The sequence below is a fragment of the Lytechinus pictus genome, unplaced genomic scaffold (assembly GCF_037042905.1).
Source record: "Lytechinus pictus isolate F3 Inbred unplaced genomic scaffold, Lp3.0 scaffold_37, whole genome shotgun sequence".
Lineage (NCBI taxonomy): Eukaryota > Metazoa > Echinodermata > Echinoidea > Temnopleuroida > Toxopneustidae > Lytechinus > Lytechinus pictus.
Genome location: NW_026974157.1, coordinates 38,876 through 60,436, shown reverse-complemented (window position 1 = coordinate 60,436; position 21,561 = coordinate 38,876). Strand labels below are relative to the sequence as shown.

Below are 21,561 nucleotides of genomic sequence, written 5' to 3'. Positions count from 1 at the left end.
GGGTAAAAAAATATGACCGTTTTAAAATCAGTCGCTGCTCACGTTTCGGTCAATTTAGGATTCCTTCGAATACCCCTGGCAGTCAAGGGGTATTCGTATTGGCACAGTAAGAGTTAATCTAATAAGCCTAATGAACGCGTGAAATTTGTTGAAATTAAGGCCTGAAAAGTGGACATTTTAAGCACTTTTGTAATTATAAATATGATGCAAGGAATAATATATTTCAAACAGCTACTGCGAGCGCACAAATCACTAGCCGAAATTTTCAATAAACTGTCCTGAATTTTAAGTGTTAATATAAAGGTATTATAACTCACCTGGATCCGTCTGCATCCACCTATGACAAAATGGTTTGCCATTTTTTGTTTATTCATGGTCAGAAAATTTGCTTATGCTTATACATATTGAAATTCCCTTTTAAAATACCTTAACAAAGGGTCCAATGATAAATGGAATCATTTCCCGCGGTGTGCGCGAGGAGTAATCATAATTTTGTACTTTACTATAGATTGAGAAACCAAATTTTATATTGTAATGGGTTAATTTGCCGATTTGTGTGAAACATTACAATTTTATTTTATTTTTGCACTCCAGGATTTCCGGGGGGGGGGGGGGGAGCTAAGCAGGGATATGGGAAGCCAAAAGGGCCAAATATCAACAATCTAAAAAATAAAGAAACTCTCAGAAATAAATGTATCTCAAACATACTGTTGTCTTTCAGAAATAAGTGCTGTCCCGCAGAAAAAAAAATCGCCGTTTCTTAGAAATAAATTAACTTCCTCAGAAATAACAGTAGTATCTCAGAAATAAAACATTCAGAAATGAATACATTACTTTGGACGAATTGTACATAAGTCAGAAATAAAAGTATTCAGCCAGAAATGGATATAATTGAGAAATAAAAGACAACTTAGAAATACATCCTGTCAATCATAGATAAAAGAATTTTAGAAATATAAGACTCATTCAGAAAAATAATGGTAATTGAAATAGCAGTATATTTACAAATGAATGTCATCGTTCAGAAATCGTTCACAAATAAAACAATTAAAAAAAATAAGAAAACTCTAGAAACAAAGATAACTACAGAAATAAAAGCAACCCCAGAAATAAAGACAACCACAGACAACCACACGCGGAAATAAAACAATTCTTACAAATAAATGAATATATAAATGAATATATAAATGAATATATGTTATCAGAAAAATATTTTTTTTCTGAGAGTTTCTTTATTTTTGAGATTGTTAATTTTGGCCCTTTTGGCTGCAACCAAAAGGGCTAAAAATTAACAACCAAATACAGAAACTCTCAGAAATAAATGTAGTATCTCAGAAATACATGCAGTCTTTCAGAAATAGATGCAGTCTCTCAGCATATCAGGGCAACTACCCCCTGGACAATCACCCTCGGACAACTACCCCCGGAAAATCACCCCGAGGACAATTAATTTACTTTTACTATACAAAATTTGTATTCATCATTGTAAATGTGGCCATTTTCATATTCATATTCATTATTGTCAATATGTTCATGTTGAGGCTTTCATACTCACCATCGGGGTTCGAAAGAGTGTAATACCATCGACAGGAAGCCCAAATACACACACTAGATAAATAGTTATAAAGTATAAACAAAAATACAGGAACAATAAAGAACGTAAATGTATCTTGACAGAAAAATATTTGTGTAGTTTCTTTAACACTGGCCAATCATTACATTATGGATGTTTCTCCTAGACCTTTCCAAAGTTGCCGTAATGGTTAGAAAAATATTCATATAAAATCAACGATTTATCTGAACATTTCTTTTATATGTGCATAACAAACTACTGGATCAGTTCAGTCCCACGGGAGACCAGTAATTTGTCCACGCTGGATTTAATGCGAATTTTATCAGTGGCCCAAGAAACCCAATGAACACTGTCACTGCAATCAGCGTTGCATGTAGTCCGCGTTTCAGCCCACGAAGCGCGAAAATATGCATAAACACACCATGTAATATTTTTAGCATTTGAAGGATATTAGGTGAGCCCGGTATGTGAGCTACAAAATGATAAAGGTTTGATGATGTCATTTTAAACGGTTATTTTTTGTGATTTTTCACATTTCACTTTTAACTAACGAGTCTATGGGGAAATAGAAAGTAGTGCTTGGCCTGACCCGGTCACTATGGGCATGATGGCACAATGCTAGAGTGCTCACCTTACCGACGACGCCAGAACACGAGGAAGTGGGTTAATCTTCCCACTGAATGAAACCAAAAAGAATGATATCTTCACCCTTTGTGCTTGGTGCTCAGAATTTAAAGTGCAGCATAATGATCATAACAATATGTCAGGCAAAGTCCAATGGTAGAAGAAAAAAAATTAGGTGGTTACCGATGCAAAATCTAAAGCTATTATCAGGTTCAACAAATCAAAGTCAAATAACGCGGTAGATGGGCTTGTTGTCTGTTGCTGCTAGCTTTGTATATCTACCTGATATCGCTGGTATTAGAAACATAGAGAGTGTTTTTTTTTTTTTCTTTTTGGGGGATTCCTTTTGGGCCATATGTTTGTGCCAGTAATAGTTTCGATAGTAAGAATTTCTTTTTCTAGCGATTTAAATTGATTTCTATATACATAATATACAGCCAAGAGAGTTAAACAGCGTCCTTCTCGACACACGGAGACTGCATTTAAGGGATTTCTGGCATCGGTCCCGGCCTTGGTATCGATTTTCCAGACTAAAGCTTGAAGAAAATACTGGTAAGTAGATTAATATTAGACTGGATTCAAAGTAAGAGAAAATCATGCAATATGTTATACAGCCCAACCATGTACCAATGATGTACGTCTAGCTTCATTGTGTAAATCAAGAGTTGTCCTCTGTACTCTTCGTGTCCTGACGGATACTCCTTATCTTAGTGACACCATGTCAGTCTGCTTTGGTGTACAGTACTTAGCTCCTGGTGACTTAGTTGTTAGGTTACCGGTGACTTACACAATACCTCATTGCGCTGTTGCAACATGCACGGTTGTACTCTGTATCTATTGATTTTTGATTGCCAATAAAATCCCTGTGGAGGGGAAAAAGATTATGAAAAAAGAGTTGTCCTATTAATGGATTTTATTTTCTTAAATGTATGTATGATCATCATAGAAGGTCATGTGGTTAAAATATACATAAGCCTAAAAAATGAAAATTCTCCCATGGATTATTATTTTAGCCGTGTATTGAATTGAAACCCTGAGGAGAATGCAAATAAATATACCATTCCACTATTTTAGTGGAACATTCTAGAGTGACTGTGTATTTTGACCATGCGGGTCTAAAATATAGCAAAAATAGAATAAGAGATATTTTCAAGAGAAATTAATTAGGGGTCGTTTGATAAATGATGTATCCCTTTGTAGACGATTTAGCCCCACAAGAACATGGTCCAGTCCTGCGTAAAGAGTTATATAATTTACGAGCGGCTTAATTAAACACACGGCTGGAATGAAAATTAAATCTAATTGTGTCGCAGGGTTGTTACATATTAACTTAGTAACACGTTTCACTGTATTCTATATAGTACCCTGTCTACCCGTCTGTGGGTACCATGAACTTCTTCATTACACCCTATCTCAAATGAGTGTTCCTGATAAATACTATGTTGTGAATTTCTTTTCAGCCGAGATCTCTCTTATAAGACATGGAAAGGAAGTACCTCTGTCTGTGTGTTGGACTATCGGTGGCGGTGAAACTTGTTTAACATTTGAAGACGTATTACCACTTAATTTCCAAGAAGTTATCTGTGCACTGGTTCCATTGTGCCAAACAGTGCAACATATTATCATTGACTGTGATATGTTAGATTGGTATATTCCTGCACATGACACCAGACCTTTCATTCCAATGAGATCAGTCCTCACCGTTTGCATTCTCGGCAGCAATTCTGGATACCCAAATGCACCACTCCTTTCGACTCTCAGTGGTTGTTTTCCAAATGCAAAGAGTCTTGAGCTATCTTGTTACTTGTTAACACGCACTCGAAAATACCATTCCGACCCCCAAATGTCTTCCTGGAGACAGGTAAAATTAGACTTGTGGAACGGAAACTCAAAAGACCACGTCTCTCTGGAGACCATCTTCCTCTCCTTTTCTTCTGCCTGTCAAAACATAGAATCACTCTCCATCAAAAGCCCTAAAGCTCTCCAATGGGACAAGTCAATCAAAGCCGTTAAAGAATGTACATTACCTAATCTGACTGATATCCATCTTGAATGTCATTGGTCTGACGAGCATTATTCACTTCAATTCACAACAGAATTACTACACGTAAGTCGTAGGATGAGTCGTAGTTTGAAGTTTGTCAAAGTAGAAAGTGTACAGCTAGGAGATGCAGTAATGAAGAGTGTTGAATGGTCCAGAACATCTTCAGATTCTTCGTTGCAAATTAAATGTGCATCAGCGGCTGTACCCATAATTGACTCAATTAATCTTACAACTAGTGACCTTAAAGAGGTTACCGTCCTTACCTTTTACAGTTGCAAGATTGATTTCGGTCAGTCTGAAAGTAAGTCCCCGCAAAGTCCGAAGGAACTTGGTACGCTGCGGGAAATCAGGTTCGTTGGTTCAGAAAACCCACTTTCCGAATCTGACAGGAACAAGCTGTCGGAGTTGTATCCTAATGTCAAAGTGACAGAAAATCAGACGAGTCAGGAATCATCTGAAGAATCCCAGGAGGGTGCAGGGATACCTTTCAAGTTGGATAAGGCCTCCTCTCAACCACTCAAAACCTCTCCAATAGGTGAGTTGACAGAGATTGTTCTTCAATATGATTACCAGATAAATAGTTACCAGAAAAAATTAATAATCATAATAATAGTAATAAAGGTGTATTTACCCAGGGTAGCAACTTCAGCTCCGAAACCTGTTCTCCAGGCGGGCCCTGCTATTATCATTACCCCGGCTAAGCTAGGCTACCTATTCAGGTGCACACAGCTCTTTGAGGAATTAGTTTCTGCCGGTACCCCTTTAGCTCACCTGGGTCGAGTGCAGCACACTGTGGATGAACGCCATGGCTGGGATTTGAACCCACGACCTTCTGTTTCAAAGTCCGGAGACTAATCCACTTGGCCACGGCGCTAAAAGTTAAATCTCACAATAGACATAATGGGGTTATTAGGAAGTTACTTCTGCAGACATGGACATTTTGGGAAAAATTTACTCATGCAAATTACGCATATTTAATGAGATAGGCTAAACTATCTCCCGTACACTTTCTGATATTTCCTCATTAGTACCATGATTCCGATGTTTCGTTTATATCTTCCCATGCGTTAATAGACCATTCATTGTTGAAAGACATGTAGATATAATGATTTATGAATATCACCTGTACTTAACGAAAATCGGAAATAAACGAAATTTATAAATGATATGTAACTAGTTGTAAGGAAAGAAGTGTTCCTTTTATTACTCACCGTTTCTTATATACAGATGAACTTGCTGAGGAAAAGGTTGAATTTCATGAATATACAGGCTCACAGAACCCTGAAGGCAGAGAAGAAGAAACATCTTGGCAAGAAAAAGAAGAGGAATATGACGTCAACCAAGGTAGCCTGCCCCATGAATCAGGTTTTATAGGAGTAGAGTAATCAGGAAATAATTTTCTTGTGGTACACAGCAAGGATTTTTTTGGTATTGAAACATGCTTTATATACTAGTTTGCATGTTATTGAGGATTTCCGGACGAACATAATTTTGTAATGTTTACAGCACGAAAGATAAAGAGGGAAGATAGTAGATAATTGTGGATTTTCCTTGTAATGTTAGCATGATACTCAACTAGAGTTTTTTTTACAATTTGATTAAAAAACACATTGAACCAATGGGGAAATAGATGTTTAAAAATTGCCAAAGTTGGAAAAAAGTTTTCTTTCAAACACTATATTCCTCTTATTATTTACAATCGATATTTCAGAATGTCCCCCAGTCATGGCAGTGTTAAGCGACAATGATTTATTAGAATTTTGAAGTAAAGGTTTTGCAATAAAGAAGTGCAATATAATAATTGATATTTTAATTATTTTCAGTACCCGATGGAGGAGATGTCGAAACAACCAAGAAGGAGTGCTGCAAGAGAGTTGGAGCTGATGGGGGCAAACTTCAGCTAGAATCCTTTGGAATTGAACTTGAGATACCTCCCGGTGCAATCGACAGCAAAGAGCAACAGGAAATCTTTCTACGTGTTCTGACCGATACTCCTGATCTTGGTGACACCAAAGAGGAGATGTCAGTCTGCTTCAGTTTACAGACCTTAGCTCCTAGTGACTTAGTGCTGAGGTCACCGGTGACTTACACAATACCTCATTGCGCTGTTGCAACACGGTACTCCAGTTTAGAGGCAGTCCTATACACAGGAGAGGGGGAGTATACATCGGGTAGGTGGATTAAATATTTCACAACCGCCCTATATATATACATATATATTTACAATTTCACTGTGAATTTTACTATTCCGGATTCATGGTAGGGCGCCCTCTTTAAGCGATACTCAAATCACCAATTGCATTGGTTGTACCCCGAGCACAGACTTTTCTTGTTTGTTCGTTTGTCTGTTTGTGTGTTTGCTGTTTACTAATTATGCTTAATTATTGCTGAATTTTCTCTAAAACTAGTTTCTGAAAATAACTTATTGTAGAATTAGAAACATGTCATTTCTTCTCAAATGTTAACAGCCAATCAGAAAACGGTATTTTGACGACGTCATCAATTCTTGAAAATACTTTTATTGAATTCTACGGGTGAAATTACCCCTATCTACCAAATTTAAACGTACAAAATGTGTGAATAATGGGTTTTGACGCATGTTGGATTCATTCTGGCCCACTGGTCTAGTGGTTACGACTCTCGTCTTTCAATCAGACAGACGTGGGTTCGAATCCCAGCCATGGCGTGATTTCCTTCAGCAAGAAATCTACCCACATTGTGCTGCACTCGACCAAGGTGAGGTGAATGGGTACCCAGTATGATTTATTCCTTGAATGCTTAAGCGCCTAGATGGCGGCCCAGCTAAAGCCGGGGTAATAATTATGATACCAAGTATAAAGCGCAGTAGAGTATATGCAATTATAGTAGCTGCGCTATATAAATGGACCGTAATTAAGCCTAGGTAGAGATAACTTTTAGGATTTTTTGGCAGTTGGACTGATGACATAAAATGAAAGAAATCAATGTAAACAAAATATTATTCTAGGCATCTATTCTCCAGTTTTTTTTTTTCACTGTTATTAAGTTTTGTCATTTAAAGGGGATTATCAATTCACATTTAATCATTTCATACGATTTCTCTAAACGAATTCCCAGCCATAACAAAGGAAATCACTGAAAACGTGAGTCTATTATTTTCATTTCAATCATTGCTACTTAAAAAAAAAACATTATCATGTTTGTCTAACTGTATGGGAAGGGGGGGGGGGGGGCAATAGTTCTCGAGGGATGGTTTTGGCCAAGGAAACAGGTTGGAAGGAAGTGAATATTTTCAAATCAATTTTCTCAGCTAAATTCCACAGTCTCTCCATGGATAACGTCTAATTTATACATATATAACTAATTCCAAGATTTGCTCATATCATGTTTCACAAACTTTTCAAAAGTAAGTGTTGCTCACTCAAGCGGATAGATCTGCCGATAGCCATATCGTAAATCGTTTAAAGAGACTATTGCTTGTGGAGGTGCCATGGCCGAGTGGTCTAAGGCGCCTGGCTATACATAGAAAGTCCGTGGTTCGATCCCCGGCCGCGGCACCTATGCCCGTGAGCAAAGCATTTAATGTACAATGCTCTTTTACCCTGCTTTCAAATAAATGGAAATGCTATATACATTATTGGGAACTTGGTATGCACTTGTTTTCAAAGAAGGAAAACAAATGCCAATATGTAAATCCGGGAAAGAGCTTTAGGATATGATAAATGATGTACAGTATATCACAGGAATATTGCAAAGTGAAACTTTCCTTTTTTATACGCACTACATGAATATAAATCATTTTGGCATTGTTTTAGATGCTGAAGTCAATGAACGAATCCTACTTACAAGGTCAGGAATACCAAACTGTATCATCGAGAAAGATGTTCTAAGACTGCAGATGGATCATTTCTCTTGGTTTAGCTTGGGATTCATCAAGAGTTTGCTCTTCAGAGGGAAACAAATGTGTTGTTTGCCATTTACCAAGAAGCCTCCACCAGAGAGAAGGGTGCCCGTCATTTTACGTGTACATCTCTATGATGACATCAAAGGGAAAGAAGAGGTATCAATTCTTACGAAAACCGTCATTTCTAAATATTTTTACGGTTGGAATCTTTGCAAAACAAACTTAAAAATAAATTATGACAGCTGACAATGGGTTTCGTATATATTTTTCAGCTATTTTACAAACAAAAGTGTAATGATGACAGTTTCATACTCCCTCGGACAATCTGGTCGTATATGAGTCCAAGTTCTGTGTAGAAGGTTTATAACCATGTTAAAGACTTGGAGAGGGGTCTGATTCAACTATTTCCCGATATTTTCCGCTTTCAATCTTAATACGAATAGCTCGCCCAACAGTTTTCCATACACGATTTTTTTGTCAATTCTCGCGGACCTCTTGAGAAGGAATTTGCGAGACACCGGCTGCGTACGGGGTTTCTGAGTTACGCAACATATTGTAAATGCATGCTTGATCGCAAATACCTCAAAACGTGAATTCGTGTATTAATCCAATGCATTTCTTTCCCCCCCCCCAAAAAAAAAATCGTAAATGTGTTCTTATCTAACTTTTAATGGTTAAACTCATATAATTTTATATTGTTTATGATCATTACTACCTTTTAGAAGAGATGGTCATATCATGACTTTAGGCAAGAAATATCGTGCACAAATAAAGGCATATCAGTCTAATTCCATATCATTGTCTAATACGTAATGGATCGAGTGTGGGAGACGGGGGTCAAAAATTTCAACATTTTATTCTCTTAATTCTACTAAGTATGTCATTTTGTTATTATTTTATTGTATATTTTGGTATGTCATTTTGTTGTTATTTTATTGTATATTTTGCTTGTGTTTGACAACTCTCCAGTTTTTTATTTAATGTGTAAGCTTGATGAATAGTCAGTGGATGTTGGGGCTATATAGCAATTGAAATCACGTACGTCAAGTGACGTAATTCTTCTGATCGGGGGGGGGGGGGCGGTGTGAGAGCAATACATTGAGTTGAAAATTCAAAAATCGGTACCCCGCCCCTCAAGAGCTATCAGTAGAAAGGAGATGGAATTGACATAAACAAGGGGGCATACTTTTTTTTATTATAGAATACGGTTAAAAGTAAATTTCTTTTAAATTCCACAATCTAGTATGGGCCACCACGAACAAAACAAAAAATTAATTGTATTTACTTATTGCAAAATAAAACGCTTCGCAGCATTTGTACCGGTTTATAATATTTTATCTCACACCAGACTATTATTAAATACCAATTGAACACTCTCACAGTATTTGACATTAATACACTTAAAAGTTTATTGTTCATATTAAATTATTTTAAAGGGATGCTACCACCATCATTTCAAAATGTTTATACTTTAGATTCAACTATCATGATTACTCCACCCGTAATTCTTCTACTTTACATTTAGTCAATCCAAAACTATTTACTGCCCAGAGATCCGTAAGACATCATGGCCCTTACCTTTGGAATCCTCATCCACATTCAATTAAATCCTCTTGCTCCCCAGCTTCACTCATTTTAATGCTAAAGTTAATGTCATGTTTTTATCGGATTATGCAAGGTAAACTTCCTGTGTCATAATCGTTTTATATTTTTTTTCCACCATCATCATTATTATTTCCACCACCACCATCATCATCATGTTCATTTTTCACAATCATCATTGCTTTTCCAGCAAGTGTTGGCTTGTTTGATTTTTTAAAAATGTATTTAATTGATACTTGAATAAATCGTATTCATCCATTCTTTTGCCTACGTTTTGAAGATAAAAACATATTCCATGTGTTTCACCAATAGGAATCTATTTGAATTTTACTTAATCGGTTTGAAATCAAAATCTCAGCCCTTTTAACTTATATACCGTGTGAGTAAGAAAATGACACCTCACAAACCCCATTTTAAGGGGGAAAATATGACACGAGCACCTAATATACACAACAAAAAAGTAAGCCCCCCCCCCCTTAAACAACATCCATAATTTCTGAACCAGGAGTCTTAAAGATATGTTTACATGAGCGTTTAAGTATATTTATAAGCTAGTGAATGCTACAAACGTATTTGATCTCATGCTCCAGCGAGCACCACCAGAATCCAAAATTGTAACTTTTTAAAAATCACAAGCCTAATAATCATGACTTTAATTCCAGAATATCAGAACGAATTCCACATTCTCTCCATGAAAAACATTAAGAAGGCTTGGAAAGGTTTTTTTCTAAAAGACGATACAACTTTTTTGGCTAAATTTTACGGTTGAATAAACGCAAGACAAAATGTTCTATAATTGGAATTTCATCACATTTAGAACGATAAAAGTGATCGAATATGATGACATCCATCTTTTGGAAGAGTATCGTCAACAATGTTCATCATTTCATGGTTCAATGAACATTAATGAAAACAAAAAAAAAATCGAATTTCAAATATTCTAGGCAAGTTTTGTTTCACTTCTGGAACTGAAATTATCTCATCAACATTGTTCATGACCAATTAACTTTCTTCATTGATTCTAATGCGTTAAGTTAAACATTCGCGCTTGAATGAACATGTGGAATTTGAAGAGCTCTTTTTACGATATTGAAAAAAATGCAATTGCTTACTATGGATATCTGTCACAAACCTTCTTGCATAGTTCATTTGATTTAATCTCTATGAAGATCCCGGTGTCTAATGCTTCAGTGAACACACAATATTCGAAAATTATGCAAATGAGAAGAAAATTCAAAGCCTAGGCCCTATATTGTGCCGTATGGAATGATTCTTTTGGTGTGCGTGTCTTTTAGGATAATGTCCTCTATAGACATGTGCGAAGTTTCATGAACAAAATATAATCAGAAGTAATTAAAATCGTCCATGAAACAAACCCTATTTCACTTTTGTTAAAATTTTGATTTCCTCTGTCATAGATATTATGTATTGGGTGCATATGTTTAAGGGCTCTAACTTGGTATTATCATGTTAAGCAGGACACGCTAGAAAACAGTATTTTTGGAACTGAACTGATAAAATATGACACCATCATCATCATCATCATCATTATTATTTCAACCTGAATTGTTATCAACATATAAATATATATCGTCTCTCGCATTATTTTATTATATTGATTGTTATGGCAGATGGTAATACAAAAGGAAGATCGTGTAGGATTTGCCCATATTCACCCTTCTACAGAAGTTCCAATCAACGTGACAGAAGAGGACGTCACAATGACTTGTTTCATTGAAGATGATTGTGTTGGAGAGGAGGTAAGTTTAAGAATTGGTCAGGAACAAAAACATTGCATCAAAATGAAATATTGAACTATTTTTTTCCATTTTCATATGTATAAGGATGATGCAGTAAACATTATATTTAGATCAACGTGCAGAGTACAACAAATATTAGTCAAAATCTTGACACTTCCATTAGTCTGGTCTGTTAGCGGAATTATGTGGACACGGTGGACAAAAGCATGATTTTTTTCTCCAGACCTTTGTTTATGTATGAGAATTAAAAATGGGGTATGCTCCAAAAAATCTGGCTGCAGGAACAGTGAAAAAAATGGATGAAAATGTCAGAATTTATGAGTTTAGATTTGTCTGATATATAGACTAACGCTAGTGCAAAACTCAATAGCAGTGCATTATTTTGCATTGGTTTAGTTCTTGAATTCAGACCCTTTTTGAACAGATATTCTGCTTGTCCTCACATCTCTCACATCTCAATGCACTTAATATCTGAATGCAGATGCTAAACAAGCCAAAGGGTGGTGGTGGAGGGGGTTGAATGTTGGTGTGTATGTACATATATTAGTCTTGGGGTAAAGATGTGCAAGATACATTTTTTGCATGTCTTGGAAATTGTGTTGCCATGGTAACAGTGTATTATGGCAAAAATAAGGTACAAATCTTGCAGTTAGAACCGCTTCCTCTGTTTTCATCCGATTCTCATGAAATTTGGCACACACATTGGTCTTGAGGTGAAGATGTCTGTCTAAGACACATTTTTGTGTGTCTTTTGGAAATTTTGTTGCCATGGTAACAACATATCATTTGGTGAAAATTGGGGAAAAAACCTTACAATTCAAACTGCTTCATCAGTTTTCAATCAATTCACATGAAATTCGGCACACACATTGGTATTAAAATAAAGATGTACAAGGCACTTTTTGTGTGTGTTTCCGAAATTGTGTTGCCATGGTAACAGCATATTATATGGCAAAATATAGGTAAAAACCTTGCAATTTGAACTACTTTATCAGTTTCAAACCAATTCTCATGAAATATGGCTCACACATTGGCCTTGAGATAAAGATGTGCAAGAACCTTTTTTTTCATTTGTCAGAGAGTGCATTGCCTTGGTAACCACAAAGTCATATAGTCAGAAATACGGGAAAACTTATTAATTGTGGATCAATCTACTTCCCCTGTTTTTAGTCAGTACTCATAAAAGTTGGAAGAAATATTCATCTTTGGGTAAAGATTCATATTAAATTTTAAACTGCATTAAAATGTTCACGCCAGAGTGTGGGGGTATTAATCACCTTCAGTAATATTTCTAGGTTTTGGGTGGAGGAGCGGGATTGGTCCTTAAAATCTGACATAGAAATAAAGAAGGTTAAAGGCAGTGGCCATTAGGAACATAAACACTCTTAAAATAGGCATCCGCTCTAAGGGCATAGGCTGGGGGTACGCTGGGTGAAAGTGAAACCTTCCACTGTGGCAAAGGAGTTCCAACACTGGCAAGCAAAACAAAATGTGTACTTCTACTTTCAACGGCTGATTTTCCAAACCTTAGTTCCACCTTCCCAAGATGTGCACCCCTCCCCATACCACTTTTAGTTCTATCTCCCCATGCTCAACCAGTCTACGCCTTTGCCCCTCCCTCAGGGGTCTTTGCATTTTAAAGCGAGACATTACTCCCTTTTTTGGGGGGTGGGTCTATAGAAAATGACCTCATAAAAGTAAAAGTTAAAGGATTATGACTAGGAACTTAACCCCCCCTAAAAAAAAATAGGGGGCTGATATATTTTTGAGCAGAAAAATGCCCCTCCCCATTAAAATGTAAGATTAGTCCTTTGACTTCAGAGTTCAGACCTTTCATTTGAAGTTTATTTCATTCTGCTTTGGTAAAAAATTGTTTACAGTAGCCAATTAATCATTGTTTATTTATACTCTCCTACTCAGTCTTTTATTCATATTCTATTCCTACTCTTTCTTTTTAACTTTATCACATCACTCTTGATTTTGAGCTGCACCACACCATCTTATGTTTCCTCTCTCCTTTTTTACTCTCTCTATATATCTCCCCAAGTATACTTTTTGGACATATTATAAAGTGTACCTTTAAAGGAGAATGAAACTCTTGGAGCAAGTTAGCTTTTGTGAAAGCAGAAAAATCAAAGAATAAGATCAACAAAAGTTTGAGTAAAATAGGACTAGCAATAAAAGAGTTATGAGCATTTGAATGTCGAGATCACTAATGCTATGGAGATCCTCCTATTGGCAATGCGACCAAGATCTGTGATGTCACACACGTACAACTCTCCCATTTGGACACTGAAAATATACCCCAAAACATCTCTTTTTGCTCATTCTAATCATATGACAAACGATTCATCAATGATATAATGTTGTGAAACCTCTGTACTTGTCATATCATAAAGAGAACACCTCACCTTGTGATAGACTCTATAAAAGTGAGAATATAAGTGAAATAAGTACTAAAGTAATGAGGGAGTTGTACGTGTGTGACATCACAGATGTTGGTCGCATTGCCGATGGGAGGATCTACATGGCACTAGTGATCTCAATATTCAAATGCTCATAACTTTCTTATTATTCATTCAATCTTCCTCAAACTTTCAACAATATGTTTCTTTGATTTTTCTCTTTGATATGGATTCAGCTGGTTTCAAGGGTTTCATTCTCCTTTAATAATGCAACTAATTAAAGAAATATATATTTATATACAAAAATCTAGGCACTTGTTTTAGAAATTCACTTGCAAATCCATGACTCAATAGCATACAATATCAAAAATATACGAATGAGCACAATAAATTTTTGCCTTCTATTTTCTTTCATTTAATTTTTTCAGTATATTTCTGTGACAGCCCCTGCTTTTTACATCCTACATCTCCTATTGTCAAAAAATGAATATTTCAGTAGCAAAATAGTTGGATGCAAGATCTGACTGTCACAAAAAATGCAAATAATTATCGATTGGAGTAAAGACGAACTTATTCACTGTTCATTGAGCAAATGATGACTTTTATTTCTCTGCATATAATTATATTCTAGTCATATCCCTTTAAGATGGTGGTAACTGCAGGAATGGGAAAACTCAGTGATATGACTAAAATTTTCACAGAGGATTTTCGGAAAACAACTAAATCCATTTTTTTTTCAAGCAATAGTTATTCCCTTCTGAATGCTGCAACTATGAATTTGATGCACCTTTACCAAAATATAATATCATGACAGCCATTTCTTCAATTCTTTAAACTAGACATTAAATATAGCTAATAGTATTTTTCAGGACAGAGTGTAGCTAAAATGGAGTTTAAAAGATTATGAAGAAAACAATAAATGTCATGGTATTATATTTCAGTGTAGGTGTAAGCATTCAAAATGGAATAATTGTTGCTAGATAATAATGAATTAAAATAGCAAAGAAAGATGTACGTTAATAGAGAGGGAGAAAAAGAGGGGGAGAGAGGAAACAAAACAAGAAGGTATGGCAAAGCTCAAAAGTGCAAAAAGTGATGTAAGAAAGTCAGAGTAGGAACTGAAATGAACAAAGACTGTGTAGAAGGAGATAAATAAAAAGTTGATTATTTGGGCACCGAAAATGATCTTTTATCAAACCAAAATGTTTTAGGCTTTAAATTAATACGCTGAAGTGTAAACCATCCCCCTTTTTTTTTGGGGGGGGGGGTTCAGTTCCTAGTTGTAATTATTTCCTTTTACTCTTTATGTGGCAATTTTCTAAAGCCCCCCCCCCAAAAAAAAATGGAAGGGGTGCTTTCTTTAAGAGTGTTCAAGTTCCTTATGGTCATTGCCTTTAACCTTCTATATTTTTATGTTGTCAGTTTTTAAGGACCTCCTCCGCCGCCCCCCCAAATAAAAGAAACTATAAATATTATTGAAGGTGATTAATACCATGAATACCCTGCGCTATTATATGATGTTAAAGGGGAATCCAACCCAAATAAACACTTGTTTTTAGAGGAAAAGGAAAAATCAGACAATAGGTCAAAATTTGAATATCGGACAAACCATACAAATTTGTGAATATATACAAGTTGTAAACATTGGTAATCATTATACCCATGAAGCCTTCAAATTGGCCGTATATGTGATGTCGTAATGATGTAAGGCAAGGACCACTCTTCCATGTATAAGAATAATTAATTGACTAAAATGTCTTTTTCAAAAGTTTTTACTTCAAATTGTGTCTTTCTTTCACGAAGACATAAAACATTATACTAACAGGTTTATATTACGGCCCCAATGGAGTTAAGGAGAACAACAAAAATCAAAGTACATGGCCAATGGGAAAGTTGTCCTTGCGGCCTCGCCCCTTGTCATAATTTACTTACCCATTGCCAATTTGAAATCTACATACTAGTAGCCTTAGGAATCTTAATTTTAAAGCAGCCATAACTTTATTTTACTTGTCGATTGCTTTCAAACTTTCACCATTCTAATTTTTCTCCTTTTCCACACAACATTTTATGACCAAGGCTGGATTCCCCTTTAACACTGAATATGAATCTTTACCCAAAGATGAATATTTCTTCCAACTTTTATGAGTACTGACTAAAAACAGGGGAAGTAGATTGATCCACAATTAATAAGTTTTCCCGTATTTCTGACTATATGACTTTGTGGTTACCAAGGCAATGCACTCTCTGACAAATGAAAAAAAAAGGTTCTTGCACATCTTTATCTCAAGGCCAATGTGTGAGCCATATTTCATGAGAATTGGTTTGAAACTGATAAAGTAGTTCAAACTGCAAGGTTTTTACCTATATTTTGCCATATAATATGCTGTTACCATGGCAACACAATTTCGGAAACACACACAAAAAGTGCCTTGTACATCTTTATTTTAATACCAATGTGTGTGCCGAATTTCATGTGAATTGATTGAAAACTGATGAAGCAGTTTGAATTGTAAGGTTTTTTCCCAAATTTTCACCAAATGATATGTTGTTACCATGGCAACAAAATTTCCAAAAGACACACAAAAATGTGTCTTAGACAGACATCTTCACCTCAAGACCAATGTGTGTGCCAAATTTCATGAGAATCGGATGAAAACAGAGGAAGCGGTTCTAACTGCAAGATTTGTACCTTATTTTTGCCATAATACACTGTTACCATGGCAACACAATTTCCAAGACATGCAAAAAATGTATCTTGCACATCTTTACCCCAAGACCAATATATGTACATACACACCAACATTCAACCCCCTCCACCACCACCCTTTGGCTTGTTTAGCATCTGCATTCAGATATTAAGTGCATTGAGATGTGAGAGATGCGAGGACAAGCAGAATATCTGTTCAAAAAGGGTCTGAATTCAAGAACTAAACCAATGCAAAATAATGCACTGCTATTGAGTTTTGCACTAGCGTTAGTCTATATATCAGACAAATCTAAACTCATAAATTCTGACATTTTCATCCATTTTTTTCACTGTTCCTGCAGCCAGATTTTTTGGAGCATACCCCATTTTTAATTCTCATACATAAACAAAGGTCTGGAGAAAAAATCATGCTTTTGTCCACCGTGTCCACAAGTAGGGTGTTTTTTACGCTAACAGACCGGACTACATCTAGTGTTTGCTAATATGCAGTGCGTCCCAGAAACCCAGAAAAAACCCAAACCGTAATTCACTGTAGTCTTTGCTATGGTGATCATAAATTTGCTCCATGGGATGTCCATGAATACAAGGATATTTATGCTTCTCTTTTATTTGTGGCTAAAGTTGACTATGCACGCATGACTGAGTTAGAACAATGGAAAGTGGTGCTACCAAATTTTCATTTGCACATAACGATTTTGAATGAGTGTTTTCTCAATTTTGCTGCAAAATATTCGGGGAAAAAATTCATAATTTAAATATCAATCTTTTTTATCTTTCTTATGAGACCTTATTGCGTAAAGTATGAATGATGCATGGTTGAGAAAAACGTTCATGGAAACAAGCTCAACTAGATTTTAATTCGTCATGCGGACGAATTAGGTGGTCTGTCGTATAGATAGATAAACAGGAAAACATATTCAAACAGATATTAGATTGAAAAATAGATAGACAAACAGATTTACATAATCAAACAGATACATACAAGAAATATAATTATATTAGATGGATGGAGTGATGGATGGAGAGATAAATTATAGGTGATTATATTAATAAAACATAGACATATGGATAGAGATAGAGAGACAGACATATAGATAGAGAGACAGACATATATATAGATAGAGAGACAAACTTATAGATAGAGAGATAGATTGATAGATATATAGATAGATAGATAGATAGATAGATGATTGGTGGTTATATTAATAAAACATAGATAAACATATAGATAGAAAGAGAGACAGACAGATAGATAGATAGACAGACATATATATAGATAGAGAGACAGACATATCATGAAGCTATTACGAGCTATCTCGTAATAGCTTCATGCGTGGTCCTATCGCGTTATGTAAGCGGGCTCTAACTTTCGCCTGGCGGCTCGCCGATTGATTTTAGATATCGTTCCTTCACCCGAAGGAAGCGATAACAAAGGATTAAGAGAGAAATTGGAAGATGGTTCTCCTTCTCGTGATAGCTTCATGGAGGCTGTTCACACCGCAAGGGGGGACCGTGGGCGGACCGTGGATCGCGCTATCGTAGCGCGATCCACGGTCCGCCCATTGGCATTCGCCGGATTCACACCGCAGTGAGATAGCGCGGTCTATCGTAGCACCCCCTTTTTTGAGAGGTCCTGTTGCCATGACGCATTACTTACTATATTTCTATTTTCACGATGTTCCGACGCGTTTTACTCCATAAAATTAGGAGTGTTGAGTTGTACCGATTCAGATTCAGATCGCACCAAAATAGAATGAGTATAAAATTCCCCGCGTGTAGATGACTTCCGGCGTGCTATCGTAGCTCGGGTTCACACCGGCAGAGATAGCGCGATCTAGCGCGCGCTAGACCGCGCTATCTCTCGTGGACCACCCCCAAGAGGTGCTCCAGTGGCACGCCGTTTTGGCTCGCCGTGGCTCGCTGTTGGGCGGACCGAAACGACGTTGTACCTTCCACACCGCAGAGATAGCGCGATCTAGCGCGCGCTAGATCGCGCTATCTCTGCCGGTCTGAACAGGCTCTTAGATAGATAGACAGACATATAGATAGACAGAGAGACAGAAATATAGATAGATAGAGAGACAGACATATATATAGATATATAGATAGATATATAGATATATAGATAGATAGATAGATAGACATATAGATAGATACAGAGACAGACATATAGATTGATAGAGAGACAGAGATAGATAGAGAGACAGACATATAGATGAATAGAGAGACAGACATATAGATAGATAGATAGACAGATAGATAGATAGAGAGAGAGACAGACAGACATATATATAGATAGATAGATAGATAGATAGAGACAGGCAGATGGATGGATAGATAGATAGACATATCTAAACAGATAGATACATATATATTAGACAGAGAGAGAGAGATAAACAGACAGATAGATATACAATGTAGGTAGATAGACAGACAGACATATGGATAGATAGAGAGAGAGGGACATATTCAAACAGATAGATATATATTAGACAGAGAGATAGATATGTCATGTAGGTAGATAGACAGACAGATAAATAGATATGATATAAAAAAGTAATTATAATCTGTTTTATTTTGCAATATTTTAGCTATTATTTGTTAGAATTCTTATAATTGATCGTGGGCAAGATAGCTATAAAAAAAAATCATGTTCACCCGCGGACTCGAACCCCTGCCCGCATGATGGAATGAGAAGCAAGTCTGACGCCTAACCGATTGAGCTAGAATATTTCCCATAGACTTTACACGTAAGCAAAACACGAGAATCTCTAATCCAATCTTGCAAGTGAAATACGGGCATGATCCCGGCATCTGATCGAAAAATAAAGGAACACAACCAAAAGCTTAGAATCTCAGCTACTACATACTAAGAGCTCAGGGATAACTGGCAACGAAAATTGGAGATATGGCTTACGAAATAGAAGAATGTAGAATCTAGTTTTGAGAAAAAGTCATGTCCCATAGAGATTACACGCAAAATGAGTAAAAATGACATGCCTTTATTATTTGCAATTTTTGAGGATGATCTGTTTATCGAAATGAAAAATAAAGGCAATAATTCAGAAAGAGTAAGACCTAAGCTACAACATATCAAAAATTGGGTGAAAATTGACCAATATTCACGGAGTTAGAGCCAGATTTGCACAATTATAATGACGTCATAATACGCAAAATGGATATTTTGACTTCCGACGCCATTTTGATGACGTCATAATATAATTGAGGGTCAAATGAGACATGAAATTATAACTCTAGTTCATACTCTATCAAAATATGAAAAAAAAATTGGGGGTCCCCATGCGTTCTGAAGGGCTACAGCGGATTTTCTATAGGCATGTTTTTGCCCATATATGGCCTATAGTGAGAGCTCGCGCGCACACGTGCTGCAAACTTTAACGGGTGTTAATTTCCTTATTAATGGTCGTAGAAGGTTGATCAAGGCATCAAATTGCTCAAAATTATATTATCAATGCAATGATATAAAAAAAACGGTGTTTCTGAGTTGCCTTGAGGCGTTACGCGCGGAAACGCGCGCGCATACGTTTGCGCGCGCAATTTTTTGAAATGCTTAAAATGACCTAAAACGTACTCTGTTTCAGTCAAAAAGTGATTTTAAAATTTTGACGCGCGCGTACGCGCGCGTCGTGACCTTCAGGTGACCTTTGATGACATGACCTGATGACCCTTAATCTGAAGTTTATGTCATGTGAATTTGATTGATTTTTGATAATTGATAATGGAGATATGATTGATAATGTGATTTTACAAAATGGCGTCTAGATGACGTCATCATGACTTGATGACCTTGAAAAGCTTATTTTGGCGTTTCCATGACAGACCCTATAGATGCCTTGAAATTCAATTAAATCGACACATACATATTTGAGATATCTTGGCGACAAATATAGCCATTAAAAATAAATAATAAAAATAAAGAAAAATCTGACGAAATTAAGAGGTGATCTGTCATAGACAGACCACCTAATAAAAAAACCTGTTCGACGAATCGTTGAAAAACAATTTCGTTTTCCCCATCAAAGCAGTAGACAATAGGATAACAGTGAATGCGATCTCTCGCTTGGCTTGAATGCCATGTGTGTATTCTATTTAAGTTGTAAACAAATTGGTTGAAATTATTGGATGAGGCTAGTCTGCTGTGCAAACCCAATACTAGAGTAAAGGGTCTGAATTGCAAGCTACTCATGCCTTGTGTACTGAAGACCCTCTCGCCCTGAATTTAAACAGCAAGTTTTTGATGTGCTAGTCTTTGCGTGGAGACACACTTCTTGATCAAATTTTCATTCAGGGTCTGTGCCTGCAGACTAGGATGAGGCAGGGGCTTCGGAATGTTGAATGTGGGGCTGCCTTCTATAAAACAACCTTCCGAGCCAAACAGGGCTCCCCCATGCACTAGTGGAACCAATGTGCCCCTTTTTGCTTTGCCCCACCCCACCCCTTCAAACTTTAATCCGCCAACCCTGTGAAATGTAGCGACGAATAAAACTGTTGAGGGAAGTGTGAAAATGATAATTATCAAAATTATTATCATCGTAGCTGAAGTTGCTGAACCCATAAATGACAAGAATAAAGGGGTTTCCTTTCCCGGCCCGAACAGCATCCATTCACCGTTGGCTCATTGCCTGCTGCTTTGTTGGGAAACGAAATGCTTTTTTTCAACGATCAGTCGAATAGGTAGAATCTGAGCACGTCATTATGCAACTTTTTCTCGACCATGCGGTAATCATAATTTACAAATAAGGTATCATAATTATGAAAAAAGATAAGATGAAAAGATATGAACTTTGTTTTCCGAATAGATGGCAGCAAAAGCATGAAAATTCACTAAGAAATCGTTATTTGCACGTGCAAATGAAAACTTGGTATCACCACTTTCACTGTTGTAACCCAGTCATGCGTGCATTATGAATGTTGAAATGAACTTCAAATGAAAGAAGAGATA

General features: G+C 36.4%; 1 protein-coding gene across 1 annotated transcript; it reads left to right on the top strand.

The window, feature by feature from the left end:
- Nucleotides 1-2,684: 2,684 nt before the first annotated feature.
- On the top strand, nt 2,685-11,486 carry LOC135158117 (uncharacterized; the record flags this gene model as incomplete). The annotated part of the gene is made up of 6 exons (XM_064115411.1): nt 2,685-2,749; nt 3,658-4,776; nt 5,469-5,585; nt 6,065-6,412; nt 8,036-8,280; nt 11,358-11,486. Coding segments are annotated over exons 2-6 (1,782 nt in total), but the record flags the coding sequence as incomplete, so codon positions are not given.
- Between the last annotated feature and the right edge of the window lie 10,075 nt (nt 11,487-21,561).